At 28.2% G+C, this 14,482-nt stretch overlaps 1 protein-coding gene across 1 annotated transcript in view; it reads right to left on the bottom strand.

The window, feature by feature from the left end:
* Positions 1–14,482, bottom strand: part of LOC100207471 (uncharacterized) — a 36,778-nt gene that overhangs the window by 1,162 nt on the left and 21,134 nt on the right. The window contains exons 13-14 of the mRNA XM_065803137.1: positions 12,867–13,137; positions 7,774–7,941 (exon numbers count right to left, since the gene is read on the bottom strand). Coding sequence (XP_065659209.1) covers positions 7,774–7,941; positions 12,867–13,137 — 439 coding nt within the window. The remainder of the gene's footprint in view (positions 1–7,773; positions 7,942–12,866; positions 13,138–14,482) is intronic.

Here is a 14,482-nt window from a genome sequence, read left to right as displayed (position 1 = left end):
TTTAAAATTAAAAACAACCAAAAAAACAGAGCAAAAATATAAAGTCAGGGTGCATTTTAGTATTTTGTATGCGCACCACGAACTTTCACACATGCACGAACACGTCTAGGCATAGATTTAACTAGTCGGATGCTTAATTCTCTTGGAAATTCTACCCGAAGTTTTTCTAACGTCTGCTGTAATTGCGCAACACTGGCTTTGCTCTCTTTGATTAATCTCTTGTCTATCTAAGCCCAAATGTTCTCGATGGAACTGAGATCTGGAGAACGAGCTGGCCAAGGCATGACCGTAATGTTTTTCCGATCAAGCCACTCTTTAGCCGACATTGCAGTGTGAGCCGTAGCGCCATCGTGAAAAATCCATTGTCGTCTTCCGTAAAAAGCTCTGGCTGTTGGCAAAAGTTTACTTACGAGGGTCTCTTTGTAGTTGTACTGGTTTCTGCCGTTATAAATGTTGTATGACCCTGTTTCTTTATGGGAGAAGCATCCCCATATTACAACTGATCCTTGAACTTTTCACCAGCTAGCCTCTTGATGATTAATCTTGACTTGCGATTTATCACCTCAAAACTAGATTCATCGCTGAAATTTGACTTTGGCCCAGTCTTCTACAGACCAGTGAAGTCTTGCTCTACACCACTTTAATCTTTTTAGACGATCTGAGACACGCAAAAGTGGTTTTCGAGCCGCGACATAGCAATCGAAGCCTTTCTTATTTAGGCATCTTCGTACAGTCCATCTACTAACACTAACGTTACCAGGCGTATTTGTGAACTCTTCAGCAAGTGCGCGGTAAAAAATTTTAGGATCTTGTCTAACCTTTCGATAGAGATAACTTTGGTCTCTTAAAGTTAGCTTTAAAGGCCTACCAAGCCCTGGTAAATCTATGACATCATTATGTAGCTCGTGGTTTTTCAACGTTGTTTGTACACAATTAAACGAAACATTGCACATTCGAGCTATTTCTCGTTAGCTTTTTGTTTTATCTTTTAGCAGACCTACATGTTGCCTTCGTACCTTGTTTGAAACAGCTTTTCTGCCCACTTTTGTCATTTTAATTTACCAAATAATAACCAATGCGAATAACTCAAGATATAAAAATAATTAATCAAGATATAATAGATCATTTAATTTTATTTTCGCAAGAACGTTTATATAGTTCGAAAGAAATCAACCACCAAATTTTAGATCGCTCGGATAACATTTCGTCGAGATATTTCAACTTAAGTCGTTAAATTTTAGTTGACTCTATACTTTTGCTACATTAGAAATACAGGTATGTTCTAATTAAATTAATAATTACTCTAGACTGGTTAACCTAACGAGTTCCAATCATATACCATTCGATATAGAATCAATTAATTAAGACATTTAATACGCTTTTAATCGTATTAGTTGGTTTCAAAGATTATTGTGAGAAAAAAAAATTTCACACAAACAAAGTAGTGATTCTATATTTATGCAACCCACTGTATATCATCGATAAAATAATAAATTATATAATTATTAAATAAAAATAAGTATATAATAATTATTAAACAACAATAATTGTTAACACACATTAGCATTAAATATTATATTGTTAATATCACTTGCACCGCGACACGAATTTATTGCTAAAGTTATTTAAATCCCAAAAATTAAATATATACCTTCGGAGAATATTCACCCGTTTATCACTGTTAATCTATACAAGTTTATATCGAACTATAGAATTATAATTAATTAATGTTAATTTATACAACTTTATATCAAACTATAAAAGGGAAAAAAAGATTATATATGAACATTCTACTTCTTTAATACCTATAATAAGGAAGGAGGGGGTGGGGTGGGGGTGGGTGTTTGCTTTGTTTCTCTGAAGCATACTATCAACAAGTCTTGTGAATAAAAATGATTTTTAAGCTATTCCATGCTTCTTGAACCCAATTAAAATAACAAACTTTATAAATTTTTTTTAATTTTATGAATTTTTAAGTATTGACCATAAGTTTTGATTTTGATTTAGACCAGATGATTGACTAGGTCATCAGTCAACACATGTTTAGTTGCATTTTTTGGTGTGTTAGGTCATTAACTTGTTAAAACAGGTAGTTAAAAACTAGAGATAATTTTATGCAACTTGGTTTTATGTGATAAGCATAGATTCAATGGAACTGGTTTTGATGTTTGATCGCATTATTCTTGTGAATCCTTCTTGTAGCATGCGGCGCAAAACATCTAGTTTTTATCAAGCGCTGTCAACTCTTCTATATTTACATAGTTTAAAGTGTAATCGTATGCGCAAGGCATTATGGGATGTGTAGGTAGTATAAAAATTAACTCTCATAACAAATTTGGATGAAACTGTAAATTGTTTTCTGTATATTATATTGCGTTTTTTCTTCAATAAGTTATAGTTTTTGGTATAAAGAAATGCCTTTATATTGCGCAGCTGTTAACTGCACAAATACCAGTGGAGTAGCCGATAAAAATGTGTCCTTTTTTCGTTTTCCAAGAGACAAAGAAAGGTAAATACTTAACTTTACTAAGCATTATGATTTAAGTACTTAATTTATATAATTTAGTACTTAATATATATATATATATTTTTTTTTTAATTTAACACATTATTTTTGTAACACAAAATTAAAGTAGGCTATTGTGCAACTTTTCAAACTTATAACATAAGTTTGAACAAATACACATAAGTTATGTGTATTTGTTTTCTTTTGGAATAAGTTTTTGTTTTCATTTTATCGAGTTATTTCACTGATTAATTTATGTAATGTAATTGTAATTCAATTAGTATGCAACGAAAAGTATATGTTATTCTTATTTTTAAAGGTGCAAGAAATGGGTTATAAATTGTAGATAAGGAGATCTAGATAGAAAGTCTGTTGAAGTTTTGAACAAAGAATATCGTTTGTGTAGTAACCATTTTGAAAGTTCAATGTACTATTTTAGAAAACAATGGAGGAAAACGTCTGCTTTATAATGCAATCCCTACATTTTTTAATGTTCCCAATCCACCACCATCTGTAGGAGAAAAAAGAAAACCACCTACCAAAAGAAATCATTTGCCTTTAAAAGTTAAAAAAATACAAAATGAAAATGATGATAGTAAAGTTGAAAACACTCAAGCCAATATAGAAACTGTAAATATAAAAAAGTACAGAAAAGTCTTAAATTCATTGCGTACATCTCGTGTGGCTACATATGCAGGCTACGAAAAAAAATAAAACTATTAGAGAAAAAAAAGCATAAAAGTTGCAATAACTCAATTAATCATATTTTAGATTTATCTAAAAACTTTCATTCAGATGATCAACAAAAATTTTTTACAAGTCAAATAAAAATGAGTTACCGCCATAAAAAAGGAAATCGTTGGACAATATCGGATAAATTACTTGGACTACGAGTTATTTTTCATAGTCCACAAACTTATAAAATGTTAAGTAATATACTTTCTTTACCAAGTCGCAACACATTGAAATTGTTTCTAACAAGAGCTTATGGCGATATGCCAACTGGATTCTCACAAAAGTTGTTTACTTTACTAAAACTTCGTGTTAATAACATGAATCAACAAGATCGTAATTGCAGTTTAGTATTGGATGAGATGGCACTTAAACAACACTTAGATTATGATAAAAGTGTAGATGTTGTATTTGGAATAAAGAACAAGAAACCACTGAATCAAGCTCTAGTTTTTATTATCAGAGGTATTGCCACTAAATGGAAACAACCAATTGCATATTTTTTCAGTAACTCAACTGTTTCAACAGTTAATCTTATTAAGTTTATTCAAGAAGCTATATCAAAAGTTCAGGACGTTGGATTGTTAGTTCGGTGTATTGTGTGTGATCAAGGATCAACTAATATTGCAGCACTTAAAATTCTTGGTTTTTCAAAAATAAAATCTTATATTCAACACCCGTCTTTAAAAAATAGAATTCATATTATCTTTGATCCCCCTCATCTAATTAAAAGTGTTCGCAATAATCTTATGCGATATAACATTAATATTGATGGTAATATAGTTTCATGGAATCACATTAGAATGTTGTATGAGCTAGACAAATGCAATCCTATCCGTCTTGCACCAAAATTGACTGACAAACATCTCGATCCTGGAGCATTTCTAAAAATGAGAGTTAATCTAGCAACACAAGTATTAAGTCATCAGGTTGCCACCGCATTGTCTTTGTGTGTCACTGCAAATATATTACCGTCAACTGTAAGAGTGACTGCCCAATTTGTTGAAAAAATGGATATTCTTTTTGATCTGTTAAATTCAAGAAAGCTTCAGGGTGATAAACCTGCTCGTTGTGCTATAACAACTAATGGAAATAACATTACATTGTTAAAAGAACTCCAAACTTGGATTAAGAAATGGAAGTTTTGTGATGTACAATCCCAATTCAAGATAGCTAGTCATTGGGGGTTAAATGTTACAATTAACAGTATACTAGAATTGTGCCAGGAGCTTCTCTTGGAAGGATTTCCTTTTGTTTGCACATCTCGCTTCAACCAAGATTGCTTAGAAAGTTTTTTTTGAAATATACGGAGTAAAGGAGGGTGGAATGACAGACCGACTGTAAGACAATTTCGAGCAGCTTACCAGAATGCCCTTTTGCTGTTGTCAGTAGAAACTAGTAAGTCTAATAGCAACTGTCTGGCAGAAACAGATTTTAGTGTGGCATTGGATCTAAATTCCATATTTGAAAATTCACAAAAAATACCAACTAAAAAAGATTGTCTATTTTTTGATAATAATACAAAAAATAATGTTCTTTTAAACAGATTTCCTGTTGCTATCCTTATAAAACAATCTATTGAACAATCACATACATATTTCTCTAACTTGTTAATAAAAAGAATCTCTCTGTGTCAACATTGTAAGGTAGTACTTTGCAGTGAATCGATTGATTTTACAATAGCTAGTAAGAATGGTATGGAGACCAATAAACAAACAAACATCCAAAATTGTTATCCAAATTCATCGTTAGTTTCTTTGATTTCTAATATGGAAGTAGTTTTCATAGAATATATTGAAAAGTGGCTTGATATGGAAAACCTGGCTTTTAGATTATCTTCCAAAATAATGGAAATATGTTCTTTTGAGTTTTTATTCAAATATCACTTCGAACATGCTTTTTACCTACAAAAAAAAAATAGTCCATATATTCGTCATATCACGAATATTTTATTTTATTAAACTGTATAACCGAGATCTTTCTCCACGCAATAAAAAAAACTATAAAAAGATGGAACGTTTGCTACACAAATAATTTCAATTGTATAATAACAACAATTATATATATATATATATATATATATATATATATATATATATATATATATATATATATTTATTTATATATATATATATTTCTGATTTTTCTAGTTTTCAGAGTTGTTTTTTATTTTTTTATAGCAACCAGATTTAAGTGGGTTCATATTTTAAGTCAAAAATGTAATTTAACAAATCGAGTCCAAAATTTGATTAAAAAACCAATAAAGTATTTAGAAATATTTCATTACTAATAGCATTTGTTGCTTTATATAACTTTATATATATTCGTTTTTAATTTGTTTTTTAAATGTTATTCTACCCGGGCATCCCATAATCCTCTGCAAACCAATTAACATTTTTTTACGCAAGTCGACAGCCCTTGGTTTTTATGCTTAACAATGGTTTTTAATACACTTAGAATGGTACTTTTCATTTTAAGTGTATTAAAACCTACTTAAACACATCTAAAGCCAAAAAAAGGATCGAGAGCCCAAATAAAGTCTAACTTTTTGCACTCATGCAAATCACTTATAGTTTTCCAGAAATATTTGTTCTACTTTGTCTCATCTGTAGGAATGCGATGCTTCTTAAGGGGATTCTTGAAAACTCCTTTTTTTGTAGTTTTTCTTTTTTTTCTTGATCCCAATCGACAAGCTTTTTCTTCTGTGCCCTTACAATCTCAAAAAATTAATAATGGTACATTTTCCACATTAAATCCAATTTAAAATATCTTTAAGTCATTCCAAACGATGAAATCTCAATAACAGTGTTTCTTTTAAAGCAGGAGCAGTTGCTCTGCCCTCGTGAAACATGCACCTAAATGGAATATTTAAGAATTTCGGATGCAATGAGAAACAATTGCTGACTCAGTAACGAGTCATTACTAGATTAAAAAAAGGACGAATTAATTTGCACGCACGTGCAGATAGTGTTTTATTATATTTATAATTTAAAACGTGCAAATAGAATATAATTAATATATTCTATTAAGTCTATTAATAGAATATATTAATATAAGTCTATTTGCATGTAAAAAACATGAAAATAGAAAAATAGACGCTGTTAAAATAAGCAATGCAATAGCATTTCCTTAATTGATGTCATTTAAAATTTTTTATCTAATTAATATGCATGTATGTATGTATGTATGTATGTATGTATGTATGTATGTATGTATGTATGTATGTATGTTACACAAGTCACAATTACGGTTTAGAAACACTAGCATCTCCACTGTCTGGGGTGCCCAATATGCATGCCATCAATCACCACATGCCAGTAGTTGAGAAAGCGTATTTTGATGGTACTGAAGTCGCATGTATGCACATGTTTTTGTGTGCTAAAATAGCATCATGTCTTCCATCTTTCATGTTCTGAAAGATTTTTGTCCGAGAGACAAATTATTAAACAAGTTGGATAAACTTCTGTTTTACGTGAAGGAAAACATTAAACACAGAAGTGATAATAATACCATTAAGAAATAATATGTAAGTAACTGAACTAGAAACTCAAATAACTTTCCAAACATTACATTGAGTGTTATAATAAATGGTGATGAAGAAATCATAGCTATTAAAATTTTCAACAATAAGATCTTAGAGATCTTCTTTCTTTTTACCAAATTAATACTGTTAAACTGCTATATTATGAATAATGGTTTTAAAGTATAAAAATGAATAAACTTAATTTTAAGCTTATAAAATGATGGTTAACCAGGCAGTAAGGCCAACAACCTATTTTCAGTGTCACTCATATAAATAAAAAATAGTAATTGGATTGATATCTTAACAAAACATTACCGAAAAAAAATCAGGGTGGCCAGACAAATTTTTATTTCATTTTCCACACTTTTCCCTGACTAAATTTAAAATTCCCTGACTTTCCGGTGTAAATTTATCTTTAATATAAGTTTAACAAATGTAACAGTAAAAAGGGAACAAAAAAATATTTAAATATAAAAAATTTTTTTGTAACTGAATTCATAAAAATTCCCTGACTTTTCCATGACTTACAAAAGCTTATTTTTTAACATATATTTTAATAAAACTTATATTCCCTGACATTAGACATTTTTGACGGACTTTTCCAGGATGCTGGCCGCCCTGATAACATAATAATCCAATTAATAAAAACTATAAACTGTATATAGACAGGTAACCCTGTCTATATACAGTTTATAAATTCTATTTTAAAAATAACCATAATATACTTTTAAAGTTATTGAACCATAATTATGACTTAAGTCTAAATAGAAATTTTTTAAGAAAAGAAGAATTAAGATAAATATAATTATAAAATAAAAAAAAAATACAAAAAAAAAAAAAAAAATTAAAAAGCTAAGTTATGAGTATAAACTTAGATTGAATTCTTTGAAAACCCATAAAAAGTAAACTTTTTTTTGCAAAAAAACAACAACAAAAAAACAAATATATATAAGTTTTTTTTGCAGTTGACTGTATATACATTACAGTTATTAAATAACAACAATAAACTTACCGTCGACTTCTTCTTTTATCTTGTAAAATACGCTTTTGTTCTTCTGAAGAACAAATACTCCGTAAACATGGCAAGACATCTTGATAAAAATTTTGACGATCTAACCTTGATAAAGTTGGCATCTTAGATTCTATAAGCCTTTGAAAAACTAAATCTTCGTGATTAGTTCTAAATTTTAAAAATGCTGCATTAAAAAACATAAAAATAAATAATGTTAGAAAAGTTCGTAGTAACTACTTTAAAAAAAACAATTTTTTTAAATTTATTTTTACTAATGTTTAAATTATATCCATCATTAACTACACAAAGTTGCATCTATTCAAGCCATTTGTCAAACATATTTTTTTACTTTTCTTTAGGTACACTATCAGGTTTTTTTTTTTTTAAACATCTTAACAAGAGAACTTAAGAACAGTCAAAGTAAAAGGATGAAACTTAATTGAATGAAGAGTAACACGAGAACGAACTTTAGTAGAGGACGCAAGAGACGCAAGCTCGTTAGAGCAGCTCCCATTACAGCATTTATAGAAAAGAGAAAGAGAAGCACAACCATGAGACAAGTAGTTGAAGGCTGCAAGAGTAAGTCTCAGATTGTTTACAATGCGTTTTTGGACCTTGTTTACAAGAGAAAGGGCATTATTTGAAAATCCACTCAAGATATGGCAACAGTATTCCATACAAGAACAGATTAGAGATTATTAGAGATAAAGAATACAATCTGGAGTAAGAGAGAGGCATGATAAAGAGATGCAACCATAGCAGATGCTAATTTTGCAATGGATTTGATATATGGTTTACAAGAAAGATCGGAAGAGTTAATCTTAGAAAACAAAGGCTAGATGACTTATTGAGTACATTACCTCTTATAAATATAGGAAGATCTACATTATTGCAATAAAATTAGCTGAGTGCCTAAGTACTCTAAAAATCCTAGGGTGCTCCAAAAATTCTTTTTCACCAAGTTTTTTCTTTGAACATCAGTTCTTTGGAATTCACTACCTTCATTTTGTTTTCCTGATTCATATAATTTGAAATCTTTTAAGTTGTCTGTTAATTGTTATCTTGCGTTATAAAATTGATCATTTCTCTTCCAGGAACTTCCAACCTTAGATGTACGAATTTCTGGGAGATCGTTAATGAAAATTAAAAAAAGTAGAGGGCCAAGGATAGAACCTTGAGAAACTCTTTTAGATACAAAAGCTGGAGTTATAAAAAAGTCAAGCAATGGATTAGTCTGTTTGTTGACTAAATCAGGTAAAGTGTGATTAGTAGAATCAATAGATAAGATTTATACAAAGTTCTTAGCAAATAATTCAGCTTTGCCTTTAGGTGAGGTAACAAAATCTGAAACATGAAAGAGAGGTGGAATAACAGATTAGTCTTTATTATAGACACTGTTAAAAAATCTCCAGAAGTCTCTACACTTTTTAAGATAAAAACAAGATTTTGTGACCTGAGAATAGCGAGCTTTGGTGTAAGACAAAATCTTTTTACAATTTCTAGCATTAGTAAACAAAAATCTGTTTTTTGGAGAATTGTTTTAGTAATAGATATGGAAGTAGAATAGTTATGATTAGAAATTACAGCAGTACAATGAGAGGAAAACCATGGAGTGAGACTTGACTTGAAATTCTCAAGAGGGAATAAAAGATTCTATGTCAGCCTAAATCCAAAATGTTACATAAGAAGCACATTTGTTAGCAGGAAGACAAAAGATTTCTACCCATAAAATATAAGTAAAATAGAGAAAGTAAATGATTCGCATTGTCTGGAAAGCGAGTTGAAAAGTTGACTAATTGTGTTAGAGATTGAGAAACACTTGCAGAGTCACTGACACTGGAACCAACTCATTCTGTGTGATGAGCATTGAAATTATCAACAGCAACGATATTGGCTGAAGGATAAAGAGAAAGAGCTTGGTCAATTTGATCAGAAATAACATCAAAAAGAGTGTAGTCTTGAGATGAAGAAGAGCAATATAGAACAAAGAGAGAGGTAATAGAGTGAAGCAGTGCTAAACGGAAGCATATAAAAGAGAAGCCTGTGGATTTAAACCTAGTTTCCCAACAAATGGGTGAATTTTTATGAACGTGAATGACATGGCCAAGCATGTAACTATTGGAGTCTTTAAGAATTAAAGGAAGGTAACCATCAACACTAAGATCAAAAGATGAGATAGCTATACTCAAATTAGTAGATGGAATAATTTAAATAAAATGTTACTCTTTCATTTAAATTATTCCATCATTCCAAAGTTTATTAATCAAATAATATATTTTACAAAAAAATAGCAATTTATTTTCTTATTTTCCTATTATATAAGTATTGAGTAAAAACGTCAAATATAGCAAATCGGGAATAAATTGCTTATCAAAACTTTAAATTGTTATAAACAATGTTTTTTTCATCAACCTGTATAAAATTCGGTAGCTAAAAACAAAAACTCTAAAAAAAAGAACACAAAAGTTGTATAAAAATTTTATAAATTTTTTTTTTTTAATTATTAAATTTTCTAGTTTATTTAATTAAAATTTGATATTTTGTTACAATTTTGTTTCCTTTTTTTAAGATTGTTTTTTTTCATTGTAGATAAGTTTAGCTTTTTGCTGTGAATTATTGAAAAGTTTTATAAGTTAAAAGATGTTAACTGCGGTGGTCAGTGTGTCTAAAAAATTTACTTTAAATGTGGAAAAACAAAGCCTGCGAACCCAAGTGTTTCCCGGGAAGGCTTGACAACTGTTGTTCATTTACATTTTAATTTATACAATACATACATGTATCCTCTACTTTTCTTTCTTCACTCTTTTTATGTTTTCTATAAGCATAAGTCTTACCACTCAACTGCATTTTTATTCTGATGTTTATTTGCTTAAACGCCAATAGTATCGAACTCTCTCTGTTAGACTCCAATATTATTGGTATTGGATTATCAGTATCAGAAACCATTATAAAGAATAACTTATATTTGTTATTTATCTTTGAAAAGCTTAAAATATACTTTAAAAAGCTATTAATATTATTTGTATTTTTGTTATTATAATATATTGTTAGCAAACCAGTAAGTCTATTTATTGTTTGGTGTTTTAAAAATAAAAGAAATAAACACCACTTATATTTTAAAATGTTCTTAATAATATTAGTTTAAAATTAGATCAAAAAGAAATTTTGTATTTATAAATATGCTACAATTTTTATGTACTCCAAAGAAATAAAAGGTACTTTTTTTTAAAACAGCCCTTAAGGAAATCTACGTATTTATTAAATAATCATAGTTGTCGCATTCCGCTTAATGAGTTTAAAAGAAAGCTTTAAAAGAAGAAAAATAGAAGATTTAAAAATCTACGATCGATCACAAAAAGACAGACATTGCAAGCAAACAAAACTTTAACTTGTTAGTAAGTGTGCTAATCAAATTAAAAAGTTATGGAAATAAAATTACCAAGGAATAAATAAAAATTAGATTAACTTTACCTCCTATCAAATCAAAAAGAATTTTCTATTGTAAAAGTTTACATGATTTGCAAAACCTCCCGTCAATCAGAAAGAAAATTCTATTATAAAAGTTTAGTTAACTTGCAAAACATTTGTAAAAAATAAAACATAAGCATTATTTATTTTTCTTCAACCATATCACAGGGATGATTTTTTATAGCCTGATATTGCAAGTGCAATAAAGGTGGATGGAGAGTAATACTATCACTGGTACAGACTACTTAATAGTACTTAATAATATATAAACAATGTGCTTGTTTTATATACCATAAACCTGACTTCTTATTGAAAACATATAGTTTTTCTCAAGACTACACTAAAGTAAAAATTGAAAGTTATGTTAATATAAATTTCTCTTCTACTTATTTTTTTTTTAAGGATGCTTAGATGGTGCAAACAAAAAAATTATTTTGTATTATACATTATTGCAATATTTTGTGTCATTTTAATGTCATTGCTTTGACACAGTTGTAACGTGAGTTCACTTCCGATTAATGTTGAATTAGCATTACTTCTAATAAATTTATAGCAACCAGTAGATGTTGGCTATGCTACAGGAAGAATATTAAAATTAAAAAAAAAAAAAAAAAAATGTTCAAAGGAAACAAGAGAAATTAAGTTTTGATTTCCGTACTTACTTTGTAAACAGAAAGTTACAGTAATCTTAAAAATTAAGTGAAAAAATATTAAAGAGGTAATTATAGTTCAATATCTTCATGGCTACATTTTCTGTCAAACTCAAACAAGCAAAAATTTTTCAAAGTCAAACAAGCAAAAACAACAACAAAAAAACTTGTTCATATTGCTTTTCATATTTAAACTTTTTTTTTTTTGTAGTACATATATCTTATGATTCTATTGCAAAAATACTTTTAGATGGTTAGCCCTGCTTAGGAAAAGTGTGAGGTCAAATGTCGTGGATGACCACGCAAAATATTATGTTTTTGGCAACTTAGCCACAGCTGTTTGCAAGTTTTGAAAATTAGAACATTTAAAAAATGCGCTAAATAAACAAATGTAAACTTAAACTAAAATTAAAATAAACAAACCATAAACTCAAAAGAGAAATAAAGACTAAAAAAAAAATTACAAAACTAACCTGAAAAATAAAAATCTTAACTTTAACTAAAATAAATGAAAATAAACCAGAAAAAATAAAAGCACCAAAATAATGTCTTTCTTTTAATTTAAAAGTTTTAAAGTTATTTAATCCAAGCTTATTATTTTAAAAATTATTATTAAAAATTTTGAAATTTTGATATTTTTAAATGTCTGCTAAGCAAATAAAACATTAAAAAAAAAAAAATTATTGGCTCAAAGGATTTGAACCCTCATCCAATGCCGAACTAACAGTTGTGTCTCATAAATGTAACATTTTAACCTAAACACTAGACTAGCATAGTAATATAGAAAAATTATTAATTTCAAAGTATTAATCAGGAGACACTTTTAATATAAATAGATTTGAACTAATAATTAAGACACCTCTAAATTAAAAAATATACTATTTTTAAGCATTTATTTTCTCTAGTTTATTCTTTATTTATTTTATCATTTGTTAAGTTTCTTTCTCTTAATAATATAAACAAACGAAAACATACCGATGATGAATGAATACTAACTTTTCTTTTTTTTCATAACATTGTTCGTAGCAATTTTCTACTACAAACTTAGCACTTTCTAACATTTCACTTATAGGATAAGGGTTTGGAACACCACTTTCAGTTGTTAAAGAATCTACTAAACTATCTTTTAAAAAGGCAGACCATTGATAAACATCTTTTTCTTTGTAATCATATCTAGGGCAAAGATAGCAGTCCATATCAGAAACACAGTCAATTATGTTACCCAGATTATGAAGAAAATGATCACCTGAAATTTAGATAAAAAATATTTTTTATAAAAGAAGCTGTCAGTATAACATTATTATTAAAAATTGTTATACCTAATATTATAACAGAAATTTAACGTAAAAAATAAATATATGTGTGTGTATGTATATATAAAAAAAGGAGAACAAAAGAGTCTCAAGTTTGAATATATGTAATCATATAATACTTCCAAGGAAACAGCAGAAATAGTTTGCTTTATTGTTCAGTTGGCAAAGTATTAGAATGGGATTGGAAAAACAATTTCTAACCTATTTTTAAACATTTAAAAATGTTACAAGGAGAGCATGAGCATTCTCTTTTATAATTACAATTTGTATATATATTATAGATACCCAAAGTACAATATTTCTTCTTTGAACAGAAGCATTAATGAAATTTTTTTAAATGTAATAAAAATTTAATTTAAAAACGAACATATATATATATATATATATATATATATATATATATATATATATATATATATATATATATATATATATATACACACACACACATATATACATATATATACATGTATATAAATTTATATATACATATATATACATGTATGTGTGTGTATATATATATATATATATATATATATATATATATATATATATATATATATATATATATATATATATATATATATATATATATATACACACACATACATACATACATACATTATTTTACTTATACCAGCTTTAAGCATGTTTTGCCCTAATCAAAACAATTTGTTACTTTTTTATGTGATCTATTTTCACATGGATTTATAAAAATGTTATAAAACTCTACCATATATGCAATTGCGGAACAAAGCTTTTAAGGCAAGTTTCAGACATTTTGTAAACCTCCAACTTTTGTGCAAGTTAACAAATATTGATGGCAATAAATAAGACTGTTTCATTTATCACAGTAATAACAGTAGTGTTTAGAAGAAAGAAATACAAAAACCTGGTTCATTTTTTTGTGACTTTGTATCAGATCAAAAATTTAAAGTGGAATTTACAACCACCTAAATTAAGGATTATTATTTTGGAAGCGAAATATATACAAGAATTATCTAATTCCTTATTATGTTTTGTGTGCCTTATTTCTTAAAATCTACACTTAAATATTTCAGAAAAAGAAAAAAATTTGAAGATTAATGACAAAAACAAGTGCTGCCCCAACCTAAACCCTTAAACGATGTAGCAGAGCTCCTTGCACATTCTTCTAGTTTTGTCAGTCAATAAATGTACTGAAGCAGCTACCTATTTCAGTATGATGTCATCAGTGTGTATCTAATGCTGCATTCATATAAGCTAGTAGACTTGTGTGATATTGTAGATTTCCAATGT

Source organism: Hydra vulgaris, chromosome 08 (genome assembly GCF_038396675.1).
Source record: "Hydra vulgaris chromosome 08, alternate assembly HydraT2T_AEP".
Taxonomy (NCBI): Eukaryota; Metazoa; Cnidaria; class Hydrozoa; order Anthoathecata; family Hydridae; genus Hydra; species Hydra vulgaris.
Note: the sequence above shows the minus strand (reverse complement) of the source record. Positions and strands in the feature narration are given on the sequence as shown.